This window comes from Triplophysa rosa, linkage group LG1 (genome assembly GCF_024868665.1).
Source record: "Triplophysa rosa linkage group LG1, Trosa_1v2, whole genome shotgun sequence".
NCBI classification, from domain to species: Eukaryota; Metazoa; Chordata; class Actinopteri; order Cypriniformes; family Nemacheilidae; genus Triplophysa; species Triplophysa rosa.
In genome coordinates this window covers 28,524,654-28,549,634 of record NC_079890.1, presented here as the reverse complement: position 1 = coordinate 28,549,634, position 24,981 = coordinate 28,524,654, and the positions used below count along the sequence as shown (strand labels likewise).

At 36.9% G+C, this 24,981-nt stretch overlaps 3 protein-coding genes across 5 annotated transcripts; 2 read left to right on the top strand and 1 right to left on the bottom strand.

The window, feature by feature from the left end:
* Positions 1–658: 658 nt before the first annotated feature.
* Positions 659–13,650, bottom strand: rassf7b (Ras association domain family member 7b). 2 transcript variants are annotated; one of them, XM_057334049.1, is made up of 6 exons: positions 13,473–13,650; positions 6,919–7,067; positions 5,971–6,833; positions 4,636–4,792; positions 2,402–2,509; positions 659–1,691 (listed from the first exon to the last, which is right to left on the bottom strand). In XM_057334049.1, the coding sequence occupies exons 2-6, from the start codon at positions 7,019–7,021 to the stop codon at positions 1,660–1,662; spliced, it is 1,263 nt and encodes a 420-aa protein (XP_057190032.1). In that variant the 5' UTR covers positions 7,022–7,067; positions 13,473–13,650; the 3' UTR covers positions 659–1,659. The 2 variants fall into 2 exon arrangements, with proteins under 2 accessions (XP_057190032.1, XP_057190025.1); XM_057334042.1 differs by lacking the exon at positions 13,473–13,650 and adding an exon at positions 12,210–12,699 and having other exon boundaries at positions 660–1,691.
* An 836-nt stretch (positions 13,651–14,486) lies between these two features.
* Positions 14,487–19,640, top strand: hrasb (HRas proto-oncogene, GTPase b). Of its 2 annotated transcripts, XM_057334061.1 has the most exons (6): positions 14,487–14,828; positions 16,615–16,746; positions 16,966–17,144; positions 17,254–17,413; positions 18,199–18,322; positions 18,498–19,638. In XM_057334061.1, the coding sequence occupies exons 2-5, from the start codon at positions 16,636–16,638 to the stop codon at positions 18,316–18,318; spliced, it is 570 nt and encodes a 189-aa protein (XP_057190044.1). In that variant the 5' UTR covers positions 14,487–14,828; positions 16,615–16,635; the 3' UTR covers positions 18,319–18,322; positions 18,498–19,638. The 2 variants fall into 2 exon arrangements, with proteins under 2 accessions (XP_057190044.1, XP_057190056.1); XM_057334073.1 differs by lacking the exon at positions 14,487–14,828 and having other exon boundaries at positions 16,618–16,746; positions 18,498–19,640.
* Positions 19,641–20,317: 677 nt separating this feature from the next.
* On the top strand, positions 20,318–24,679 carry tsg101b (tumor susceptibility 101b). Its single transcript, XM_057336418.1, has 10 exons — positions 20,318–20,489; positions 20,571–20,658; positions 20,988–21,053; positions 21,210–21,373; positions 21,497–21,623; positions 21,719–21,779; positions 22,210–22,307; positions 22,462–22,664; positions 23,193–23,432; positions 23,519–24,679. Exons 1-10 carry the CDS (start codon positions 20,445–20,447, stop codon positions 23,606–23,608), a joined length of 1,182 nt encoding a protein of 393 aa, XP_057192401.1. The 5' UTR covers positions 20,318–20,444; the 3' UTR covers positions 23,609–24,679.
* Positions 24,680–24,981: the final 302 nt, after the last annotated feature.

Genomic DNA, 24,981 nt, shown 5'->3' with positions numbered 1-24,981 from the left:
TACATATTTCATCACTGTTTTATAAAATAAAATATAGCAATCTATTTATAAATGACAAGAGTGCGCTTCAAAAAATGTATGTCCTGCTAAATGACATTTTTTTAATTACACTGTTACACGGACACTGTAAAATAAAGTGTAACCTTTGCTTTTCATAGGAAAGACAACAGACAATAATTTTTTCTTCCTTAATCCTTTGCCTCTTATAAAAGAATAGTATAAAAGATATGTTCTCTGAACAGCGCATGATGTTTAAGCAAACCTAGGATGACCATTTTAATAGGAATGATTCTAAGACAAAATGATAGAAAATGTATGAAACCAAAAGAGTAGCCAGGAGCTGAAGGCCATCTGCTGTGCCAGTCACACCAGATAGACAACCATCAATAAATATGTACATAAGCTTTGGACTTTTTACTGTAGAGTTGTATTGAATTCACATTATATGTAAAAACTTCCGCTTTATGTGAAATACAATTTAGTTGATCAAATATGCAGTTTATAGCTATTCGTGTTGTACCCTTCAGTTTATTTGCTTAAATGAATGAGTTTAAAGTAAAAGAACACAACATTTTATTTGATAGTTTACTCATCTATATAAATGTGTTTGAAATTCACAATTAAAGACTATTTGAACATATAATTGTTGGCAGATGTGGAATTCAATTCACTGTCGGGTTTTCGGATGTAACACCTAAATATGATTCAGATTGACAAGCGAACTGTGAATGATCGTAACTTGACTAACATAGCAAACAGGATTTTAATAAACATTTTATGTAATAACCAGTAAACGTTCTGCAGTTGTCTGAACCTCATCGGCATTCCACATGACAGCAAACACCGAAAAGAGGACAAAACATGATGTCACTACAGCAAAGACTTTGATTGGCTGCACCTCTTGTCAATACACTAAGTTCTATTGAAGTGCCCACCCATGTACTACAAAATATACTGCATTTAATAATATAATCAGAAGGAAAGCGTTTAATCAATCCTTCACTTGATTTCAGCTTTTTGCAGGAGAAGAGACCTTTTTTTTAGTATAAACAGCTTACCCTGTTTCAGTGGAGTAGAAAGACCGAAGTGCAACACAGTAAAAAAAGTGATGGAGAGTTTATGTCTGAAATGAGCGTCTGAAAGCTGCATGTGATGGACTGCTTATATTATCTGAACCAGGACCTGTCACCATCCACAAATAACATTTATGTAGAAAATAAAACACTTGGTTGGGATTTAAACATTGACAATCATTTCTGTTCTTACAATATGAGGAAAACCCCATACGATATGTTAAACAATGTTGCACACCTATAAACAAAATAAAGCACACAATAACTACTAAATATTAGAAATATAACCGTATCTCTTTCACCCAGGGTAACAGAGGTGAATCATTAAGCCAACATGAAATCATTTCTGTTTATTTTGGTATGTTTTTAGTAAAAGAAATATACATAGATAGTTAAAATACATGTACATATCTTCATCTGTTTAATAATTACAAAGACAGCACTCTATTTACTGTACATAGTTTTCACAAATCCATTTCATATAGTACTATACAAAAGAAAAGAAAATTAACATTAAAACAAAATGATGCAGATATACTAATATAAAGTGAACAGTGAATAATTCCTTGGGGTTGTACTCCAGACTTTAGTGCCATGATGCCTCTCGTGATGACAGGACTGTAAGACACACACAAAATGGAATGAGGTTCCGCGTTTATGGAGGATGGTTTTAAAAATGGGGGTAGTATTTTATGTGACAGATGTACAAAAAACCACAGACCTGAATATAATGTAAAAGAGAAAAAGTCTTATTGTAGCCTAAAAACCAGCAGCTTTAAACCAACTCTATGCATTATCACTTCGTTTAAAAAAATAGTTGATCATGTGTTTTTTAGTCTTTGAAGTTTATTTTATAAAAAAAATCCTAATATTTTTCCATGAATTAATAATGACTTCATTTTATTTTACTCAGTACTTGTGCCAGAAAAAAACTACAGAACAAAACATGATTTGCTAGAGCTTGCATGTAATAAAAGAACCCCAAGGCAGTGCATGTTTCAGCATACAGTGAAGGTGCTAATTATTTTGTGGCAACTTGACAGTAACTGTTAGCAAACAGCAAAACTGAGCCTTGCTATCTGATTATAAGTCTGTTTTTGTTTTCTTGCTCCAAAATCTGCAATTTTTTTAAAGTCAGTTCAAAAGTGCATACAACATATATTCATTACAATACATCTGACAAAACAGAGAGCCATCAGAGGGGAGAGGAAGTGTGCAGCAAAATGAGAAGGCATTCTGGGAAGCAGGAAGAGGTAGAGGTGGACATGCAGAAGACTTTAGGCCAACAGAGGGCAGCAGTGCGCAAGCTGCGTGTCACACATACACACCCTCGGGATGAAGACTGGAGACAAGTGGGTTCTGAAGGCTGCGTGGGTTCCCAAGTATTTGCTTGGCAGTGGTGCGAGGGTTGAACTCCAAGATGGAAGAATTGCAATCTAGCGTAAACAAAATGGGCTTAATGTTAAAGTTTTCTAAGCTTTGCAATTTTTTGTATGAGATATAAAATTTTCCTCTTAAAGGAATAGTTCACCCAAAAATAAAAATTCTGTCTACATTTACTGGTTCCAAATCTGTATAAGTGTCTTTGTTCTGATGAACACAGAGAAATATATTTGGAAGGATGCTTTTAACCAAAATTATTGAACACAAAAGAAGATATTTTGAAAAGTGTAGGAAGGCAAACAGTTCTGGGGCACTTTTGACTACCCTTGTAATATTTCCTACTATGGTAGTCAGTGGTGTCCAAGAACTGTTTGGTTACAAGTATTCTTCCACATATCTTTCTCTGTATTTATCAGAACAAATACATTTTGCCTATACAGATTTGAAACAACTCAAGGGTGAGTAAATGATGACCGAATTTTTATTATTGGGTGAACTGTCCCATTAAGCTACCAGATGGTAAAAAAGTTACAAAAGACCAATAGTTTAGAAAAACTGTTTACAGCAGTGGCGAACCCTCAGGGCCCTCCAGGCCTTCTGTGATGGCCTAAACTGTCATAAAAATAATATTTAAAAACTTCAAAATATTATTTTCAATAAAAGTCGGCCGATTTTTCCTATTAGATATGTATATTTGACTTCCTGGATCGATGCGGACTCTATCCACGTGATATTTCCAAGTCTCACGAGAGTAATTCAAGATCACGGAGCAGTCGCAGTTCTGTGATGTCATACGCTATCTGCGCACGCTGCAAGAAGTCGAACACGTGCTTACGTCGGGGGTTTTCAATGAGGCTACTGCTGACAGTACTGTTGTGTTGTGTAAATCAATGAGAGAGATTAATTTTGAGTGACAGTAAAACTGACCAATCGTATCATCTTTCCAAACGGGCGCACTTTGTTTTTTGCAGAGCCATTGATAGAGAGAGTCGCTTCTACGCCGACTCCAACGGAACAGTTTTTTCACAGTTTCAATAGTTCCCGGAAGTTACTAGTAACGTATGGAGCTGCAACTAAACAGACCAACTGAGGTAAACTTCGAACCCATTTAAAGACGAAAGCCATTTAATGAATAAAAAAATGAACGAAATAAAGCATTTAAAGAGAAAACATAACTTCCTGGAACTATCTGAAGGCTCCATGAATCACGTGACGCTCCAGCAATTTGGACTTCCGTTGGCAGAACTCTCTCTATCAATGGCTCTGGTTTTTTGCTAACTTTCCGCCATCTGGGGGGTTGTTCACCAGCAGTCTCGTAAAGCGGAAGAAGCACCAGAAGTTGGTTTGCCTACCGCCATAAAACTTCGAAAGAAGAAAAAATGCGGAAAACGTCATTCAAAACAGCATTTGGATGAACTTTGTTATCAAGTCTCGGAGAAAAAGAGAAAAGCTGATAAACGTTGTTCAATCAAAACAACAGGAGGAAGACTTTGTTATCAAGTAATTTGATCATCAATTGTAAGTTATTTATGATTTATTAGGCCGCCCTGCCTCAATTCATCCTGGTTGCTGATGTGCACGGTTGTTTGTGTTGCTTAAGTTAGCTTTATTTGAGACGAGTGGTTTTGACTGTGGTCAGTCTTAAATTGAACACATTGTGCATATTTTCTGTTATTCTGTATAACAGTGACATTTTATCAGATAAATGGTCAATTTACTACGGTCAGTGCTCCATATGTTTAGTTCACTGTCCCAGTTTAATATTGAGATTTATATAATCATAGTTTATTCGCTGGTGAATCTTTGTTTACTGTCTGCTAGTGTAGTCAGCGCTCTCATGAGGTGTCGCTTTTTTAAAAAGGTATTGTGAACGTTATTCCGTGTTGGTTTTATGATCAGACTGGGACAGTGTCTATCATCTGTGTTGAAGAGCACATACACGCGGCACGCCAATCATGATGCATATGTGTAATAATGATTTTTATTCGTATTGCGTGTCGTTTTGGTGAGAACTCTCTTGCTGGGCTGGAGTAGCATTGTAAATGTATCGTGTGGTAAGTGTGATGATATAATGATGTATGCACACTTCTATAGGAAAGCACAGTAAGGTAAAATACGCGTGCAAACATGGCCAAGGTTCAAACGTCACGGTTCGCTACTGGTTTACAGTGTTACACACCTTCATCACTCTGTCCGTCAGGCTTGAGGAGAGCAAAATCAATGTCTTCTGTTTGCTGATTGGTCTGTGCTGGTGTGACACCTGTTTGCATGATGAACTGCTGCAGGTTACACTGGCGTAGCTCCTTATTCAGATCATCCAGTTCTTTGCTCTTGACCTACAGAATGCGAGATTTGGGTCATTTTAGAGGAATAAAAGCTGAAGCAATGACTATCTCTTTTTTTATTGAAACACCCACACATGACCTTCACGGTGTGCTCTGATGGTGGAGTGAGGTGGCTTAAATGTCATTTTGCATGTGTTAATGATCAGAAATAGATAACACCAGCAGTCACACAGTGGCAGCAAACATGCAAACCAGATAAATTAACATAAAGATGTCACTGTACAACTAGATGTGAGATGAGCGATGTGAATGGGTATCCTGTCGTTTTTTCAATAAACATTCTCATTTTAGGCATTAAAGGTGTGACTATAGTGTTGTTGTTGTTAATGACAACAACGTGATAAATAATTATCGTTCTCTTCTTGGAGATAGCAGTGAGTCAACAGTATAGTGTGTATGGTGCTGTATGGATCAAGTTACAGTCATGATGAGTGTACTTTACTTTCATGAGATCGCATTAAATGTGAGTTTGCTGGTGTGACACAACAACTAGTACAACTGGAGCTGAATTAAAATGACTTTCAGACATTTAGATAAGTTGACAGATAGTTCTGGCATCTGCAGAGCATGACATGGAGGAGGTAATATTTATGCTTACTTAATAGGCCCATAATTAACTGCAATATAATCTTACGAAATAAAAAGATAAATGGTTTATTTATGCATTAAAAATGTGTATTAATCGTAAAACAATAACTTAGTTACAATAGTGAATCTTTAAAGGAACAGTTTGCCCAAAAATAACATTTCTTTCATCGTTTACTCACCCTCGAATTTTTCCAACCCTGTATAAATGTCTTTGTTTTTATGAACACAGGGAAAGATATTCGGAAGAATGCTTGTAACCAAACAGTTCTTGGCCACCATTGACTACCATGGTAGGAAAAAATACAATGGTAGTCAAAAGTGCCCCAGAACTGTTTGCTTTCCTACATTCTTCAAAATATCTTCTTTTGTGTTCAACAGAACAAAGACATTTATAAAGCAATATTTCCTACTATGGTAGTCAATGGTGGACAAGAACTGTTTGGTTACAAGCCTTCTTTCAAATCTCTGTGTTCATCAGAACAAAGAATTTTATACAGATTTGAAACAGCTTGAGGGTGAGTAAATAAAGATTTTTTTGGGTGAACAGTTCCTTTAATATGGTAAATAAAAACAGAACTTACCAGAAATTGTTCATCCGCCTGTCTTAAAAACTTTTCTGTCTCTTCATTTGATGTCTGTATTTCAACCGTTTGGTCCTGAAGGTTGTCCAGTTGTCTCTTTGCTAGGGTTACAGAATCTTCAATACTGGGCCTGGCTTTATGCATACCATTTCTCTTGCTTTCAAAGAGTAGCTGAATATCTCGCTCCAGCTCCTCTGTTAGAGTCTCTGTATCATGCTGCCTTCGGCTTTCCTTATCTATTGCTATACTAAGTTCATTTTTTTGCTTTAGTATGTCCTTTTCCCTCTGAGTTTCAGAGTGAAATTCTTTTTCCCAGTATGGTAAGTGGGCCAGTTCTGCTCCGTTCCTCCTCAAAGCCTGCTGCAGGTGGTCCACTTCCTCCAGGAGGTCAGGGGAAAGGGCCGGAGGAGGAGATCGCTCCCAAACGGCGAGCTCCCTCTCCACACCCGTCAGCTGCCCCTGCAGGGCCTGTAGCTCCGCTTGTTGTCGAAGCATCTGCTGATAGAGCGCTTCTTTGGACGCATCATCTGAAGCGATGGAGGATGTTGGAGATGGGGACACCCTTGGAGAGTCTCTGATTGGTTTTTCAAACTTTTTCAGACGTGTTTGCGAGGGCCCCAGATTAAAAGTAAGAGCCTTTTTCGGCTCTTTGTGTTTGGGGGGCTCTGGATCTGGGGGCAAGGGAGGGACTCGACCTTTGTCTGACGCTTCGCTGCTTGTGGGGCCAGTGCGACGGAGGATGAATTGCACTTCGCTGCCCAACTGGCCAAGTTTAGCGAGGGACTCCAGTGGGCATTCATTAGCCACGAGCTGCCGTTCTTTATCTCGTAATTTCTGGATGAGCACATACCGACCAGTTTGCCCTGGAGAGCACAAAAAAGCAAACATTAAAGTGCAAATGCACACTATCTGATAGCAAAAAATGAGCAAATATAATCAATAGCCTACCTATGGCCTGAGCTAGAGCTATGACTACATCCTGACAAGATGTCTCTTGAGATAGGCCACAGACTACACGTGGAGCGCCATCCACCCACACCTTCAGCTCCATGACTCTGTGTGAAAGTCAGCAGGGAGCGTGTCTACATGACAGTGCTCTGTTGAAGAGATGAGTGAAGAGTAATTATTGATGACAATATGAATGATAAATGCATACAAGTTTACAAAATTGACTAGGGATTAGTTTGGAATCTTTAAACCATCTAAACAAGCTAAAAATCTCTAATTCTTTCATTTTTGTGTGCACTTACCTACTCGGCATCAAGTCACATTGCTAAGTGATAAATATGTCACGGACTCAATGATAATCTGAATACTGATGAAAGCTGTTTCTCATGTCTAAAAACTAAGGCTTTACGTAATTAAGGCTTTACGTAACTTGAACTTGGTGTGTCTGACACATTTGACAGTAAGTAGTTTCCTACAGATAAGCATTATACTTCTGAAATGTATTGTCTTAAAGAGACAATGTGCACCCAAACATTACATTTCTGTCATGAATTACTCACTCTCAAGTTCAAAACCTGTATAAATTTCTAGTTTTCAACAAAATAAAGAAATTTATACAGGTTTGGAACTACTTGAGATTGAGTAATTCGTGGCAGAATTTTCATTTTGGGGTGAACTATCCCTTTAAAAGGTGACTTGTTGGTCAACTCAACCAGCACAATCCTTGATTTTAAAACTGAAGTGAACTGAAACCCATTTTGAACTGGCAATTTTTAAGATTGCGTTCCTTTGTTATATTGGTTAATTGAAATCGACACAAACTGAACTTCCCAAAACTAAAATAAGATACAAAGCTTCTGTGTAGTAAAACATTTAGGAAGTGTTTTAACGTTTAATGTGAGAAACGCTGTTGTACAAGTCTGAAAAATATGACATTATGTTTAAATGTCATTGATGCTGTAATTGTTAAATATGAAAATCACCGTTTTTTTGTACTTTACCAAAGTGATGTGTTTTGATATACAATCAAATGTAATGAAGTGGAATTTTAAGCACTTTTAACCTGACACCATGTTTTACTAGAATTAAGCATGTTTGGTAAAATGAGGAAATTCATGCTTGAACAGACATGTACATGAACTATGACTAAGGTTATGTTTCAGGTTACAGGTAGCTCAAAACCGTCTTTGAATCACTGCAGTGCCAATAAATCACCACGGCCCACACATCAATGAAAATCAAGTTTCTTTTTTAATGGGCTAGAGGCAACAGATCAAAGAGTTTTGAATAAGCCATGAAAACAGCAACCACCCTATGTCCCAAGTAATCATACATTTTGATATACTTTTTGGGAGTGCTGATATTCAGCAACAGGCTGGTAAACTGGATCTGTTATGGGTTTTTATGATCAGCTTTTAATAAGAATATAGTGTGCCATGCCTTGTGATGAAAGTCAGAAACACGTTCATGTCCTCAACCTTTATATAATGCTTGACTCCTGAGGCAATCATTAACCGGCCTTCACATTCCTGTAAACCTTGAAACTGTGCTCACATGCTCGAAGAATGTGTGTACTGCACTCACATTCAAAACACTACTTTCTGTCAAAATAGATCATTCATTTGACTGCTTGATAAGAAACTACACTACCGGTCAATTGTTTTGCTCCATTTACTCATACTAAATTAATATGTTCCTCCATTTAGAATAATAGTATGTTTATTGAAATTATGAAATAACACAAATGAAATGATGTTCCCTTTCAATAAAAAAATATCAAAACTATGTTTTATTTTCGCATTTAATGTAGCCACCCTTTGCCTGAGATTTGCAAAAATGTACTCTTGGTATTTAATCACCGTTGGGTGCCTTGTAAGCAGTATTAAAGAACTCCAGTATTAAAGAGCCCACCATATATATTTCAAAAACATTTTAAAGTATAGTATTTATATTAGCACAACTATATATTTATCTATAAAACTAATATTTTTAGTTAAACATTTAAACATTCGCCTTCATATCAAACCATTTTTTTTAAGAACACAAAATACATTTCAGGTGACCCTAAAGTTTTTTTAAAGTATATTTTAGGGGATTTTTATCCTTTTAATGGGACAGGATATACAGAGCGTTGGCAAAGGACTTTTGAGACAGAAGTCAAACTTGGGTCGCCTAAGCGCACTGGCACTATATGTCGGTGTACTAACCATGGGGCTATCAGTGCTGACAAGTGAACCTAAACTTTTGAATTGTAGTATACGTTCATTTTATACCCAGCATATGGCATGATGTTTGATGGAAATGGTAGTAATAATAATAAGAGATAAACTTATATATAACTCAAATATGCTGTCTGTCTTTCAATGCCTTGAAGCTATTAATTCATGATAAGGTAACCAAGCAGAGATGGCGCGTGTTTGTCTCAATCAGGTACACCTCTTTGTCAAATATTGTACACATTGTAATCACCTATTTCAGCACAATGACCTTGACAGATTGAACTTCAATTAATGGTTGCGACATATCCTGTCTCTATGTATGGCTCACAACCAGATTCTGTTGTCTGTATGCCCTATCCTATATTTCGAATAATTTCTAAATGGCTCTATAATTATATAATTCTAATACAAATTTAAATATTTTTTTCCTTCAGTGCTAATGCCATTTAGTAGATTGATTTAATGTCATGAGACAAACTTTTGACCTATTTTGGGCCGTTAACATTGAGAGATAGTAAAGAAATGAAATCTCTTAAAACAAAATATCAAACTATGCAAACTTTGTGAAACACTAGTGTCTGCATCTCAGAGATATTTCTTCTTCTAACATCTTTAATTAACTAATTGCTGTAAACACCCATGAAATCAACCCGATCTGATACATTCCATTCCTGAAATGTAAGACCCTGAACCCCAGACCTGTACTATGTCCAGGAACATCAAAGAGCATCATCATCAGCGCCAATTCAGTAAAACATCGAAAGTATTTTGTGATAAAATATAAATTAAGGTCTAATGCAGGAATGAACAAGCATCTGGCTTAAAATTTAAATCACATTTAAGCCAGCTGTGCCTTTAAAAGTAATAGTGTTAATGTTCGTTTCAAAAATGCTTCTTTCAAATGTTTCTGTAAAATTGTTTGAATATTTGTTTTTGAAAGTGAAGCCATCATGTGAACAAATGTGTTTTAGGCAGTCATATCTTTTCTCATGTTTCCCTGTCAACACAGGATTATATAAGTACCCAGGAAGGCACGTGCTATCAGAACATATGGTCAACTAGAAAGACAGGTTTTGACAGTCGTCCTTCCTCCTGATAATGGGTTTGAGACTCCAACATGTTTGACAGCTGCATGACCTACAGAACTCTCTTTTCACTCGAAACGTCACCTGAGCATACATCTTAAGTAAACAAAGACCTCGTCACAGCGATACTGTGTAGACGGCATTCTCGCTTAATGAACCGTGAGAATCAGATACCCAGAAAAATGTTGAAACAGTGTGAATTCCATTTATTATGTGAACCAGCTAGGACCAGGTTGAGGGAAGTGTCTCACAGGCATTAGGTTTCATCAGGTTTAAAGAGGCGAAACTGGCCTGCTTACGTCGAACCGCATATCTAAACCATTCTCATTGTGTGTAAAAGAAGGAGTGTACTCCCTCCCTTTCTTATGAGATCATTGAAGACTGGAGGTAAATAATATCCACAAACAAAGTACGATACCTCTGGCATGCGGTATTACAGGTGGGCCAATCTTGCTTTTCCTGTTAAAAAATTCCAGTCAATTTTGCAATGAAAAAGTAAAAACACTCTCTTGTTATGATTTTAACATTACTAAGAGGTTAAAATGGAGGTCAGTGTTACAAGTTGTCCATTTTATTTGTGGTACCTGGCTTTCTAAGGAAATGTATTTCAGACTAAAAGTAGAGGTTTGGGCAAATCTGCTGGACTTTGAATAACCACAAACTCAATATAAGTTGGGAGTGGTCATCTTTTTCAAACCATCTCAGAGCGAGACCATCTCTACAATGAAGGTTGTAACCTTACGCTCAGGAACATTAATGTCATAGGCTGTTTTCAATTTATTACATGCAGATTTAAACAGAACTGCAATAATGACATCACGCTATTCTCATATGAGTTTGATAACCATTTGGCCTCACTTACATGCTTTGTGAACAGCAGCAGATGTGTCATAGTTTGTTTTGCATATCCAAATAAAGTGACATCATTTTGTCAGCTGAGTATTTTGAATTTACATGTACCAAATCAGATACTTCCAAAGTTATATGGAGAAAGAATGCATGCAGAAATCTTTAAGTAGTAGACAGTTAGTAACATAATTAATTTCTGCTTATCTGTGATTTTGTTCATTTTTTTGGTGTTTCATGTTATGACTATACAGTCATATCAAAAAAGGAAATGATAGCTCTCGGTTTTTAAATGGATTGCTGATGGCCAACAGTACATACATGATTTTATTGATTGAAATAATATTTAATAAAATCCATGAAGATCATTTTACACATGGGCTGGATTTGTACTAGACATGCCCCATTTTAAATAAATCAGGAAGGAAGTCACTCAAAAGAAGTCAAAAATTAAAACATAACAAAATGAAGAGTTTGGTTCCAAAATGAGACAACTCAGTTTTTGAAAATTTTTGAAAATCATGTTTTTTATTATGTTATCATGTTTTTATTGTGTTAGTTAGCTGTATTTTTTGAGTTATTATGGCTTAAATTAAAACAAAACAACTGCAGTTTGATTGATATTAATTGGAATGCACAATAAAAAAACAGGATTTTTGAAAATGTTTAAAATGGAGTTATCTCAATTTGGAACCAAACTCTTCAAATGTACATCCCGTTTTCAAGACATTCAAAGCAGTGACTAAATGAGTCCGAGAGAACATGAGCTCTCCAGTATTTACCAGCACTCAGGTCACAGCTCTACAGCTCACACAATCCAAACAGTCCAGCCGACATAAATAATACACAGTTAAATAAAGACTAAACCATACTGTATTCACTTTCTACAATTAAAGAAGCCTTTAACAAAACCTGGTCCGATTTCAAACCGTTTACATTATTTCTGTACCAGGTTTATACATTGATATTTATTATCTTTCCTTAGCATTGATTACAATGCCTATTGCTTTTAAAGACAAAATCAAGCTACTCCTCTTTTCCAGACAGGGTGGAAACACCTGTGAAAATTTTGGCAGATTTTACTGTCAGGGCTGCAGACTAACTAGACAAACCTGCTGGTCAGACGGAACGCTATATTTACCTTAGAGTTGAAAACTCGCTTTTTCATGTCCTCCTTCACGGTTATCATGTTGAATGAATTCTGTAAAGCACTGTCCTCAAACTTTTCTCAAGTAAATGATCAAAGAGTTAAGATATAACACGTAGATGTTGGTGTCCCACAGGTGTTGTTTCAGTGTAGCTACAGAAGCAGGAGTAATGGCGTACCGTGAATATCACTCTCTCTCTTTCCACTCTCCACAATGCTGACACATACCACAGCTTACCATATGCTCCTCCCCCTCCACAGGTAACAAGTCCTCTCACTATCTCTCTCTCTCTTTCTGTCTTTCTCTTTTCTTGTCTTTGTCTGTGTGGAAAGGTGGAAAGTTATTCTTTTATTGCCTTAAACTTGTATAAGAAACAAAAGGCGTGTTATATGAAAACTACCAAACTGTTTTTAAATAACAAATAGTTTGGCTTCCTCTCTGAACTTAATAACTTCCTCCCCTTTGTACCAACCTGTATGTAGATAGCAAACATGTTCAAACAAAACTACACTAACTTACCTAAAAGTATTTTTAATATACTGTAGGCCTAACTGTATCAACATATTTACAAAACTACATTTTTATTGTTTATAAGTAATAACGTCTGCATTCACATATAAAAGGCAAGATACAAGAAATAAAGTTATCTGAAACCTAAACTTATATATTGACCAGAACTGCACAGACATCATTTACACATTTCTTTGTATGTCTCTAAATGTAACTTTAAAACCAAGAAGGCCTGGGGTATATTGCCCTTTTTTTGCATTCACTATCAACGTGGCCACCTTGAGGACCATGTTTACTCCAAATTTCCATAACAGAGTCGGGTCCTGGCTTACATCACTCCAGGCCACAGCCTCCATTATCTACAATAGAACATCTTGCACTTGTTAGACGCGGCACGATAAAGTCTGAAGTGATATACGTCAGGATAAAGCAAATGAGGCGACTAATTGTTCGAAGCACAATGCATTTAACATGTCAAACCTTTTACTACTCAACAGATAAAGAATTGTTTTCTTCTTCTGTTTGAATTATTTTATCACATCCTGTGGAATGGCTGCTGATCAAACACAAGCAAAAAAGGAACATGTAACTTACCTGAAAACGACATACAAGGACCAGGTAGCAACATTTCACACCTTATCTTTCAGTACCCCTCAACATGTGTGATGTTCACACAAGTAATACTACAAAGCACATTCCTGTGTTAAAAACATCAAACTAATAATACATCCTGTACATTGGCTTACCTTGTACAAACTCTTGAGACGCACAGAAGAGATGACACTGTAAAAACAAGCAGTGGGCAATAATGGATCTATGTCAAGGCCTCAACAGACAAGTGAAGTGGGACTGCGGCTCTTGGTTGCCTTGGTGATGGATGCTTTTTCAAGCAAAACAGCCAATGAAAGGCGCACTGGTTGTCACACAAAGGGCCATGTGACACTCTGGCTGCCTTTCAGCTGTGAGAAAGGAGACAAGAAGTCATCATTGACGAAGGAATAGACAACAACATTATTTTTTCTTTTCTACTCTTTTAAATCTGTAATGATGATCACTGCGTCCATCTAACTAAAGTATATGTATGAAATATATTCGTGGTCAAATAGCGATTGTAATTGTGTACCTCACGGTTACAACGAGAAAAGAACGCCACCTAGTGGAGCATTCGTAGAATTACATCAATAGGCATTGGGAATTTAAATTTTCAGATGATAAAATACAAAATGACTCAACCTTAAACATCTATAGCAATTAAATAAGATTTAAGAATACATTCTCATTCCAATCCGTTTTGCTTTTGAGATGCTCTCGTTTGATTTCATTTTTGGTTGCTAATTCAGTTTCTAATTGTATTCCACAGAGATTTTTCAAATAATTCTCGAGGGACTCAGTAAGTAGCTTGTGTGCATCCTTCAGTCTAGCAAAACAAGTCTCGAAACCATTTTAAAAGACATTGGTGATGTAACAGTTATAAGTAAAAGGAAGAAATTTAAGAACCCTTAGGAAGATGTTTTGTCATCACAGTTTGTTGTTGTTTTAAGAACCCTAGTAACTTTACAACAAATGTACCATTTTCTCACTATGGTAACCACAGTTTTACCATGATATTTCTATTGAAACTATGGTAGGCTAATACAAGTAAACTTTGACTAAAATAAAACCAGGGTGCTGTTTTTTTCATAAGGGAAAGAAAGAAAGAAAGAAAGAAAGAAAGAAAGAAAGCATTAGGCCAAGCTACGTATAATGATGCTTGTGAAAGCTAAATGTGTTGTCTGTGTGTGGGGTTGTGTGTATTGAGACACACTGGGTTTGGGCGTGTGCTGTGCTCTAAGCGTCCTCTTCTTCTTCTTCTTCTCCCTCTTCACATACACACACGCGCGCGCGCGCATGCTGTTTGATTATCTGTCGACGTACACCGGCAGCTCGTTGTTCGATGTTTGTGTTGAACGCATCTGCTTCAATGATATTGTAACGCACTGGAAGAAGAAAAACACGCGCAGTCCGATTCCTTGCAGTGCCATGAGTGAAGCAGCGGGAAGGATGTCGACATATTATTGACTTGCGTCCTGTCGTCGAGACGAGCGAACCGCCCCGTGTGTTTTGTAAGTATTCCAGTCGCCGTGTTTTCCTGCTGCGTGTCTTACAGGAATAACATAAACTCCATAACGTTCCTCGCAGACGCCCAACGCAAAACGAACGTACGTTTTGTTGCTGCGGTTATACCTGCAAGACATACATCGTTTCCCCGGCATCTCGAAACTAGAGAACTACTACTATCGTGCAACATGAAAACGAAACAAATGCGTCAAATCACTGCGCGCGCGACTCAACTCCATTCATCTCGTGCAGTTTGTTTATTGTAGCAACCTGAGAAAAGTATCACACACACCCATATGTGTACATACATACATAGGCTACAGCGGTTTGCCGCACAGTTGTAATGTTCAATACAGAAAGGATCGATTCATTTAAACCAACAGATGCGCTTTTAGCAACATTCGACTAGACTTGTTTTTGTATTCAAATGGGTTTTGAAACTCATATTATGTGGTGTTCGTTGTATTGTACAGCAGAGATGGGCTCACCTAAATGACCACGTTGTTTACATCCTGCTGTCTGAGAAATCAATAATGTAATGTGGTGATGTCATTGTATTCCAGCAATAATGAGAGAAATGAAAGTTACTTTGTTATATGTAGAAAGAGAAAGGGGAAATGTACAAAACTTCAATTGTAGATGAAACAAGGCTCAAGGTATTACATCTTATATTTAAGCAAGGCAACAAATATTATTAGATTTTCTCAGGTGATGCTGCAAAACAGGCAGAGTTGCTAAAAATAGATCTTCAAATGGAATACTTGATGCAGTGTCCAGCTTGACTGATGCATTATAAAGCAGTGTACACATTTTTGAACAACCCTATTTGCGAGCAATAACGTGGTTGTTTAAGTCTTTTTTAGGGCTGTCAAACGATTAATCATTGCATCCAGAATAAAAGTATAATTCTGTGTACTGTGCATTTTGTATTCATATACACATGCATGTATTCATATTTAGGGAATATTTACTATATGTAAATAAATATGTATTTATTTATATTTATCAATAGTTTAAATTATATATATATATATACATGTTTATTAATTGTATATGTTTTTTCTTAAATAAATCCATTTATGTTTTTGTTTTTATAAATACAAAATGAATATGCACAGTACACAGATTTATATTATGTAAACACAAACTTTTATTCTGGATGCAATTTATCACAATTAATCGTTTGACAGTCCTATTGTAGTTACTGTACTATATCATTACAGTAAATTGTAGATGGTATGTGTTCAATATATTACAAGACATACATGTCACACATAATATAAATATTAATGTAAATTACTACATTGGATAACTTTCTGAATAATCCAGAAGTAAAAATTTCTACTGTAAATCTGTATTTTATTTACTATGTCAAGGTTGCCAGAATTTCAGATTATGTTAAGAATGGGATCACACAGATTGTAAACCAAACACGTTCTGCGTCAAATCCAGAGTACATAAGAGTAACACCACTGTATGATTGAACATCTTTTTATTTAGTGTAGACAAGTTTTACTTGGCAGCCTAAATAAATATTGAAAAATACATTTTGAATACTGAAAAGTATTAAATTGATTCAATCCAGGAAGAGTAAGAAGTTTACTTTAGATAGAGATTGGTTAACATTCCGTTACATGGTCACTGTGTGATACTGTTGTGTAACTGTTTTTGATTGTATTTCCTTGTTGTCAAATCTCAATTTTTGGTAAGCTATTTTTAGTGTGTCATTTACTGTCATAATTGACTTGTTTATTTTTACCTGTTTCCTTGTTCCCTCTTGCTTCTCCTCAGCCTCTGACGCCAGCAGAAATAATGACAGAATATAAGTTAGTGGTGGTGGGTGCAGGTGGTGTGGGCAAGAGTGCTTTGACCATCCAACTCATTCAGAATCACTTTGTTGATGAATACGACCCAACCATTGAGGTAAGCCAAAACTCAATTTGATGAAAAGAAGATTTGTAGTCATGTAACCATTGCACCTTATATAGTTTGAAAGACCTTTTAGCATTCTGAGGGTGAATTTTTGCCTCCACTGTGGTTAAATAGTCCACGGTTTTCTTTCATAACCAATAACAATATATTTCCATATTCAGCGAAATATCTTACATTGGATAATACTTTGTATACTGTTGTTTCTTGCAGGACTCATACAGGAAGCAGGTGGTGATTGATGGAGAAACGTGTCTTTTGGATATCCTGGATACTGCAGGTCAGGAGGAGTACAGTGCAATGAGAGACCAATACATGAGGACTGGAGAGGGTTTTCTATGTGTCTTTGCCATCAACAATACCAAGTCTTTCGAGGACATTCATCAGTACAGGTTAAATTACAGGAACTTAAGTATACAAACATTTATATGCTGCTTATTTAAATTGCATATTATTTGTGGCCTGCTATAAATGTTGATTTTTTTGTAATGATTTCAAAAGGGAACAGATTAAGAGGGTGAAAGACTCTGATGATGTGCCTATGGTGCTTGTGGGTAATAAATGTGATCTACCAGCCCGCACTGTGGACACAAGACAGGCCCATGAACTTGCCCGTAGCTATGGTATACCATACATTGAAACCTCAGCAAAAACAAGACAGGTTAGAAGCATCTTTCTTTCTGTGTTAAAGGAGTCAAATGACACGGCTAAAATGAATATTATCGTTTGTTTTAGATGTAATGCAATGTGTATACACGATTTAAGGTTAAAAAAAAGCTCAGTGGTAAGAGCATGGCGCTAACAATGCCAAGGTTGTGGGTTCAATCCCAGGGGATTGCACATGCTTAGAAACAAATGTATAGGATAATGCAATGTAAGTCGCTTTGGATAAAAGCGTCTGCCAAATGCATAAATGTAAAATGTAATGTAAAACTTACCATGCATGTTTGTATCTGCTCTTTGACAAAGCTCATCGCTCTGAAAAGCAAGGTGTGCTATGATTGGCCAGTTAACCAGTGCGTAGTGATTGGTCGAATACTGCAAGCATGTGACGGAATGTAACGCCTCTTTCCATATTTGGAACATCAGGTTCCTTACTTGCGTATACACTTGGGCGGTCTTAGTCAAATCATACCACAAACTGACGTAGATTTGTGGGGGTTTGGTTACACGAGGCGTTTCAGGCAGGTCTGGGTGAGCATTCGCTTTTAGAAAGAATGCATCTTTTGTTCCGACACTTTAATTTTTGCAATTTTACGTGTTTAATACATGCATGGGCAACTTATAACACACCAAAAACACAGAAAAACACGTATTCGCGCCATATGACCCCTTTAAAGTACTTTTCCATGTGGCAAAATGCATGAAAGTGTATCTAATAAGATATCAAACAGGTGTTATATTATACACAAAGCCCTAATAATTGGTGTGTGTTTCTCCAAATAGGGAGTGGAAGATGCTTTTTACACACTTGTCCGTGAAATTAGGCAACACAAGCTGAGGAAACTGAACCCTCCAGATGACAATGGCCAAGACTGCATGAATTGCCGCTGCGTGGTGTCATGATCTGGTAAATGCTTTATTCTGAACATTTTAATATAGGATTCCAACCATGCGACCAAGTATTAAGCTGAAAGTGACTCACAACAGCCTAAACATACACACATAGACACATATTGTTGAATCACAATTAAGTAATTGTGTGCTGCCATTCATGTGTTCAATTTCGCCTATTCTCTTTGCAGTGAATGTGCGTCAGATGGCTTTTAGAGCGGTGCAGCCTTCGAGACCGCAAACGCTGCAACCCCTTCACAGAAGCTGGACATTAGAGCAGGCTGTTTATAAGGGAAACCCTTATTCTGGCACTCAGCACTCGTGCAGTCTTCTTAGGAGCGCCCCTGTTTTTCTTCTTTATAGGGGATGAAAGTTGTACCTCAATTTAATGGTCTCAACACTGGAGTTTCTACGACTGGATGAAAGCTGACACATATTTAGATTTAACCAACTATTTACTCATAACTGGAAGTAATAACCCAGAAAATAACCTCATGTATTGCTTTATCAGCTGTGGATTTTAGAAAAACACTTAAAATGACCAAACGGAGAGGCGAATCACTGCATCAGTTAGATTAGTATATGTCTGAATGTGAGAAAGATAATATTTGTATTGTCCTTTGTTTAGACGACATCTAATAAATTGTACATAATTACTGGTGTTCATTGGTCTTGCAAAGAGGACATTTATTATTATGCAGTGTGTTTATCACAGGTTACAGTGCAATAGATCATGATGTTGATTAAAAGGTACAGTAATCATTTTGCACATGGTATAGAACATGCCGTATGAAATCACCGGTATTCTTTGTAAGCATTTTGTTTTTAATGACCCTCAATTTTGATTTGGTATCTATATGTGATTCTTTTAAATGACTGTGCTGGACATGTGTATAGTTTGCAAATATCTGCATTGGCTGAATAACTCCGCACATCTCAGAATAACCACACCTGTCGGGCAACTACACACAAACCTACCTTAAAAGCATTTCTTGATATTACCAAGCACTGTGCTGTAACCTTGAAACTTTAAGTCCTTTATAATATTATATTGTATCATTTGCCTTATTTCTGTCAGTGATAAATCTCCCATGTTGGTGTCATGGAAAACATCAAACTATAAACTGTGGACTTCAAATTACAAAAAGATCCATGTTTTCATTTAATGGTCTACCCATTTAATGGATACCTCTGTCAGGCACCACATTGATTGTATTATATTTTTATTGTAAATAATCATATTAGGAAATTTGTCGATAGTAATACACACCATGTTTGTTAGCAAGTAGCAACAGGTTGCCTTTTAATTGGACAGAGGAGCAACAGTCTATCATGGCTTTCTCTGTCTTAATTGCTCAAAACAACTTCTTGCAAGGTTATAGATTTTAAATCCCAATAAACAACTACTAACTTCCATAAATCCGTGTAATATGCTTGAACAGAGTGTCTTCTCTTTACGGCTAAATTATTTTTCTTGATAACTGGAGTGTGTTATACTGGAAGAGTCTATTGATTGTTCTCAAGGACATGGGTGAATATGATTCTCTTTAAATTACAAGTCAGTAGCCATGGATATGACCTCAAATGGTTTATCTCAGAATTCTGTGTACAGACCTTTTTCATAGATTTTCTCCATACATTTGTGTGCTGACACTGACAGGTGTGATAGCTGCCACATGATGAATATTGTTTTTTCCTGGTTGATGGCCATTTCCCATCAAACACAAGACCTAAGACATTATTCTGATCACACTTCAAATGCTGCTATATGCTTAAAAAGAATGTATAAAGACGGTAGCAAAAAAAAGCAGTAGCACCTCCGCCATGTAGCTCCACACATGGAAAGGTTTGTTGTGCTTCCACGCGGCGTTGAGCAGACTAATTACGTCAAAGTACCGCGAGAGCATAGTTTTTCATTCGCTCTCGCGGCACTTTGATGTCATGAAGCGATCAGTCTGCGCAGCGCCGTCTGACTAGAGCGTCATCAGTCACCTGACCGGAAATTACCTAATGGTTTCCAGCTGTTGTGATTGCTTCCTAGCGAGCGATGATTTGTTTCAATAAAACAACTAAACACTTCAACTAATAGGCGAAGTATAGCCCTTCTTGTTACCACTTTAGTTTAATTGTTTTAAAACATGGAGGGTGCGAATGAAATGTTTTTACGGAAACTGCTGTCAAAGGTATGTTGAACTTTTGACGTGACTAAGAACCTGAAGTTGTTTATGTGCCTACTTTTGTATTTACGGTTGTTCTTTGTACAGCTTTATAAATACAGAGATCTCACCGTACGCGAGGTAACAAACGTGACGTCTCGGTACAAAGATCTTAAACCTGTGATGGACAACTACGGTAAGAGTTGCTATGCTTCTAAAAATATCTTCACACTTAAACTAGCTTTAATCTACCCGGGAACGCGTTACATTCTACGAAATCAAATCGGTTGCGTTTATTTGAACCATAGGCAAATCTTTTAAGTAAAATAGATGCTGAAACGTTTTAACGTTTTAAGCAGGGCCACCTATTTAACGTTAACGTGTTAATGTACCGTAGACTTTCCCGTTGTCAAACTGAGTGCAATAAGTGTCAGTGCATTTGTGTACATTTGGACGTTGTGGAAAGTATTTTTCTAAGTGATCATTAATATTGATGTTGCAATAAGTTAGCTTTCTGTATTGCAGTGTTCAATGATGGTTCCAACAAAGAGCTGCTGAGTCTTACAGGAACCGTGCCAGTAAGCTACCGAGGTATAGAGAGCAATGCTGTGTTTTTTGATCTGTTAGATTCTGTAATTGTTTGTGACACTGTTCAGCGGATAAACCCTACAAATCCCTGCTATGTACACAGGAACTACTACAGTTCAGTTGTACATTTTTTTTTTACTGGTTTCTTATTAACTGTAGGAAATGTGTATAATATTCCTGTCTGCCTGTGGCTTCTCGACACCTATCCCTACAATCCTCCCATCTGTTTTGTCAAACCTACAAGTGCCATGATGATAAAAACAGGGAAACATGTGGATGCTAATGGAAAGATTTACCTCCCGTACCTGCATGAATGGAAAGCTGTGAGTCTGTTTGATTTTTATTGCTGACTGTGACTATTATTTTATGACCATGATTATTATTGTAGCACCATGTTTTAAGTGCAGACATTACGCTAAGGTTTGTTTATTGGTCCTCTTCTTTAGCCCCAATCAGATTTGTTTGGACTGATCCAGGTGATGGTTGTGGTGTTTGGAGAGGAGCCACCAGTCTTCTCACGGCAGAGCACTCAGTCGCCCTACCCAGCATTCTCAGCAGCAGGGCCACCTAACAGTGAGTGTAAAGTAGTTTGGACTACATTGTGTGGAGTTTTAAACTACATTTGTAAGATTATTTAGACTATAATTATATAATCCAATGCTTTTCAGTTTCTTATATGCCAAATACACCAGGCCTGCCATTTGGTCAAAGTCAGTCTTCCAATCCAGGGTAAGTACTCTCAAGTGTCAACAAGTCACTGTGTAGAATAATTTATTCTAGTGGTGGTGGAATTATATTTTACTTTGTTAAAACTGTGTTGATATTCTCATATTTTGTGAGGAAAATATAACTAACCTCCATTCAGTGCGGTGAGCAGTTGAAATGTACCGTACATGTATCATTAAGTCCCTGCTGATTTCTGCCTCTATTTATAAGCAGGCTTATATGTTGGGAAAAAATCTAATAAAGTCTGGATACTGTAGGTCTAAATTTTGGTTTGAGAAAGTGTTTAATCTTAAAATGAATGTGGCTTGTGATCATCACATGCCCACGTGTCTTACCGCTGAGCTACCAATCACCCAAGTACAGTGGTTTTTGTAGGTTTTTTTTCTCCTGTATGCGTTGGCCATCACCATGTATTTTGTTGTCTTTCTGCCAGTGGATTTCAGGGCTATCCTTATCCTGCTGCAGTGTCTGGTTATCCCACAACATCAGGTCCTTCTCCCTATACTCCAGTGTCTACTGTCACTACAGTGGGTGAGCAAACAAAGTATTATATGTCCAATAGTAGTGAAATCAAAAGTCGATCATTACATAAAATTATTACAAAAACGCGACTGAAATGCCACAAAACAGTTTTACTTTGACGGTGCTCTCATGATGACTTGATGAATTCATCTCTGCGCTTCAGGTCCCAGCCGTGATGCTACCATTGGAGAAGACACGATTCGTGTGTCTTTAGTGTCTGCTGTCAGCGACAAGTTGCGCTGGAGGATGAAAGAAGAGATGGATCGAGCTCAGGCAGAGCTTGATGCTCTGAAAAGAACAGAGGAGGACCTGAAGAAGGGACATCAGAAGCTGGAGGAGATGGTGACCAAACTAGACCTTGAGATGGTACCGTGTAAAAATTTAAATGACTTTGTAATCGTATTTGCAAATTACCGCAAAACATTGTCTGCCACAGCTAATAATGAGATTTGCCCATATCAAATTTATATTATCAGTTTAACAATTAATTAAAACGGTTATGCCCCTTCAATGTTTGCATCCACTTGAACAGGCATGGATTCCAATAAACCTGATATAATAAATGTTATTCCAGCATGATTTGAGAACGTTCTAAAGAGTGTCTTTTATGGTTTGAAGAAAGCAAGGAAGTCTGACCTTTTGTACACCGTTAAACAACGTTTCTTTCCTGTTTACGCTTAATAGAGAAAATACAGAACGAGAAATAATACCGAATATTTATAAATTGTATGTCAATTTTTAAAAGTAACAATCCTAAAAAGTTTTTTTTTTCTAGTTTATAAAGTCAATTTTAAATCCCAGCTTTCTTGTGTGATTTTCTTTTTCAACCCCACTTTATATATGTCACTTTGATATGAGGGTATCTGCCTAATAACTTCGTCCATTGTATTGCAGGCTGATGTGGACAAAAACATTGACCTCCTTAAGTGTAAAGACGAAGAAATGACCGCAGCTCTGGAAAAGATGGAGAACCAGTCAGAGGACAATGACATTGATGATGTCATTTCACCCACTGCTCCCCTTTATAAGCAGATTCTGAACCTCTATGCAGAGGAAAATGCAATAGAAGACACTATCTTCTATCTGGGCGAAGCATTACGCAGAAATGTTATTGACTTGGATGTGTTTCTTAAGGTAAGTCCTAAGCCCTTCTCTCTTTAATCTCGTCCAAACTGTAAATATAAACCATAAGAATTGTGTCTGTGTGTGGTTGTTTGCAGCATGTGAGGCTTCTCTCCAGAAAACAGTTCCAGTTACGAGCCTTAATGCAGAAGGCCCGGAAAATGGCAGGTTTTAGTGACCTGTACTGACCTTGCTGCTGAACACTGTATTACAATTACCCTGTATTTTCTGTAGTGGAAGCGTTGGGCTTTTTTTCCAAACCGTATTTAACCAAGGTGTTTATAAGTATGTTACAGATTAACTACAAATTTACTAGGACCAAAACCTAAAATCTCTGAAACAGAGTGGGAAGTTTACATTCATAATATTGTTAGTAGAACTGACAACGAGTGCATTGAATAACTTTATGTGCTTAGAAAAAACATATATACAATGAAGTGACCTTTATCAATTTTACTTTGGTAGAGAGGGTGAAATGAAGGATGGAAATCAACCAGTTTTTTGCTAAGCGCTTTAGCATAGCCTTATGAAAACGGCAATCGTTGCACTTTTTGTAACTTGTGCCTCATTTATCCAAGTGTCTTTTCTCATATAGGGTAAAGGGAAAGTATTCTGGGAATTACATGCAACCTGAATGTTAGTCTTGTTTCTATATTTGATTTTCATGTACATGTACTACATTCTCTTACAATCAGCACTTTTTTAGATGTTTTAATAAGTCTTTTGTAACCTCTCAGAATGTAATACATTCCTATTATCCTTCTCCACAGTTGTCAGACATACTGTAACTACTCCTATTTACAGTCATTTTGTCAATTTACGTGAATGTAATTGGTATTTGTGAGGAGTACCATTAAACAAAGGGATAAATGAGTCATGCACAACGCACATAATATTGCTGAAAATCTTAATTGAACTGTTGTATATCTTTTTGATAAATGTAAACCAGAAAGTATGAAGGGAACCCTTTATTGCATGTCTTTGCAATAAAATGTTTATTTGGTGAATTAGTTGGAATTGTAACTACATTCCAATCATGTAGTGTTTGCTTATGGCCCAGGTGAAAACGTTTTTATAAAAATTCTTGTTCTGCAAATCTGTTGATGGTATAAGGGTATTTTTATAAATTGTATATCTGAAATAAAATAAGTACATCAGTAGATTGTTGTCCTTTTCTATGAAATACTGTAAATTCCACAAAAAAGAGAAGAACAATTCCAGAATATTTTTTTTGTGGATCAAGATTCTGGAAACTGGAAATGTTAAGGTCTAGAAACAGTATTAAATTTCTGCTTTGGGTACAAACCCATGTCTATCATAATAACCAATGACTGGGCTTCATGTCGTTCATCACTTGACTGGCAAATGTGTATCTTCTACCTTACGTGACCCTTTTACCTGTGATGTGTGATATTGCATATTGTGTGCCTCCTTTTACCGTCCGTCGGCTTACACAAGTATACAGTCTCCAGCTCAAACTGTCCCTGTTCGACCATCAAAAATTTCATTTCACAGATGATGGACTTCAGCTTCTAATCCAGCAGCTGTGAAGGCGGGCAGG

Bases quoted from the DNA above. Each gene is read 5' to 3' on its own strand.
- rassf7b (XM_057334049.1), bottom strand. From the start codon at position 7,021: ATGGAGCTGAAGGTGTGGGTGGATGGCGCTCCACGTGTAGTCTGTGGC. The intron at 6,834-6,918 runs GTAGGCTATTGA...TGTGCTCTCCAG, and splicing joins AGCTCTAGCTCAGGCCATAG to GGCAAACTGGTCGGTATGTG. The intron at 4,793-5,970 runs GTAAGTTCTGTT...CGCATTCTGTAG, and splicing joins AGGCGGATGAACAATTTCTG to GTCAAGAGCAAAGAACTGGA.
- tsg101b (XM_057336418.1), top strand. From the start codon at position 20,445: ATGGAGGGTGCGAATGAAATGTTTTTACGGAAACTGCTGTCAAAG. The intron at 21,054-21,209 runs GTATAGAGAGCA...TATTAACTGTAG, and splicing joins CGTGCCAGTAAGCTACCGAG to GAAATGTGTATAATATTCCT. The intron at 21,624-21,718 runs GTGAGTGTAAAG...AATGCTTTTCAG, and splicing joins AGCAGCAGGGCCACCTAACA to TTTCTTATATGCCAAATACA.
- hrasb (XM_057334073.1), top strand. From the start codon at position 16,636: ATGACAGAATATAAGTTAGTGGTGGTGGGTGCAGGTGGTGTGGGCAAG. The intron at 16,747-16,965 runs GTAAGCCAAAAC...TGTTTCTTGCAG, and splicing joins AATACGACCCAACCATTGAG to GACTCATACAGGAAGCAGGT. The intron at 17,145-17,253 runs GTTAAATTACAG...TGATTTCAAAAG, and splicing joins GAGGACATTCATCAGTACAG to GGAACAGATTAAGAGGGTGA.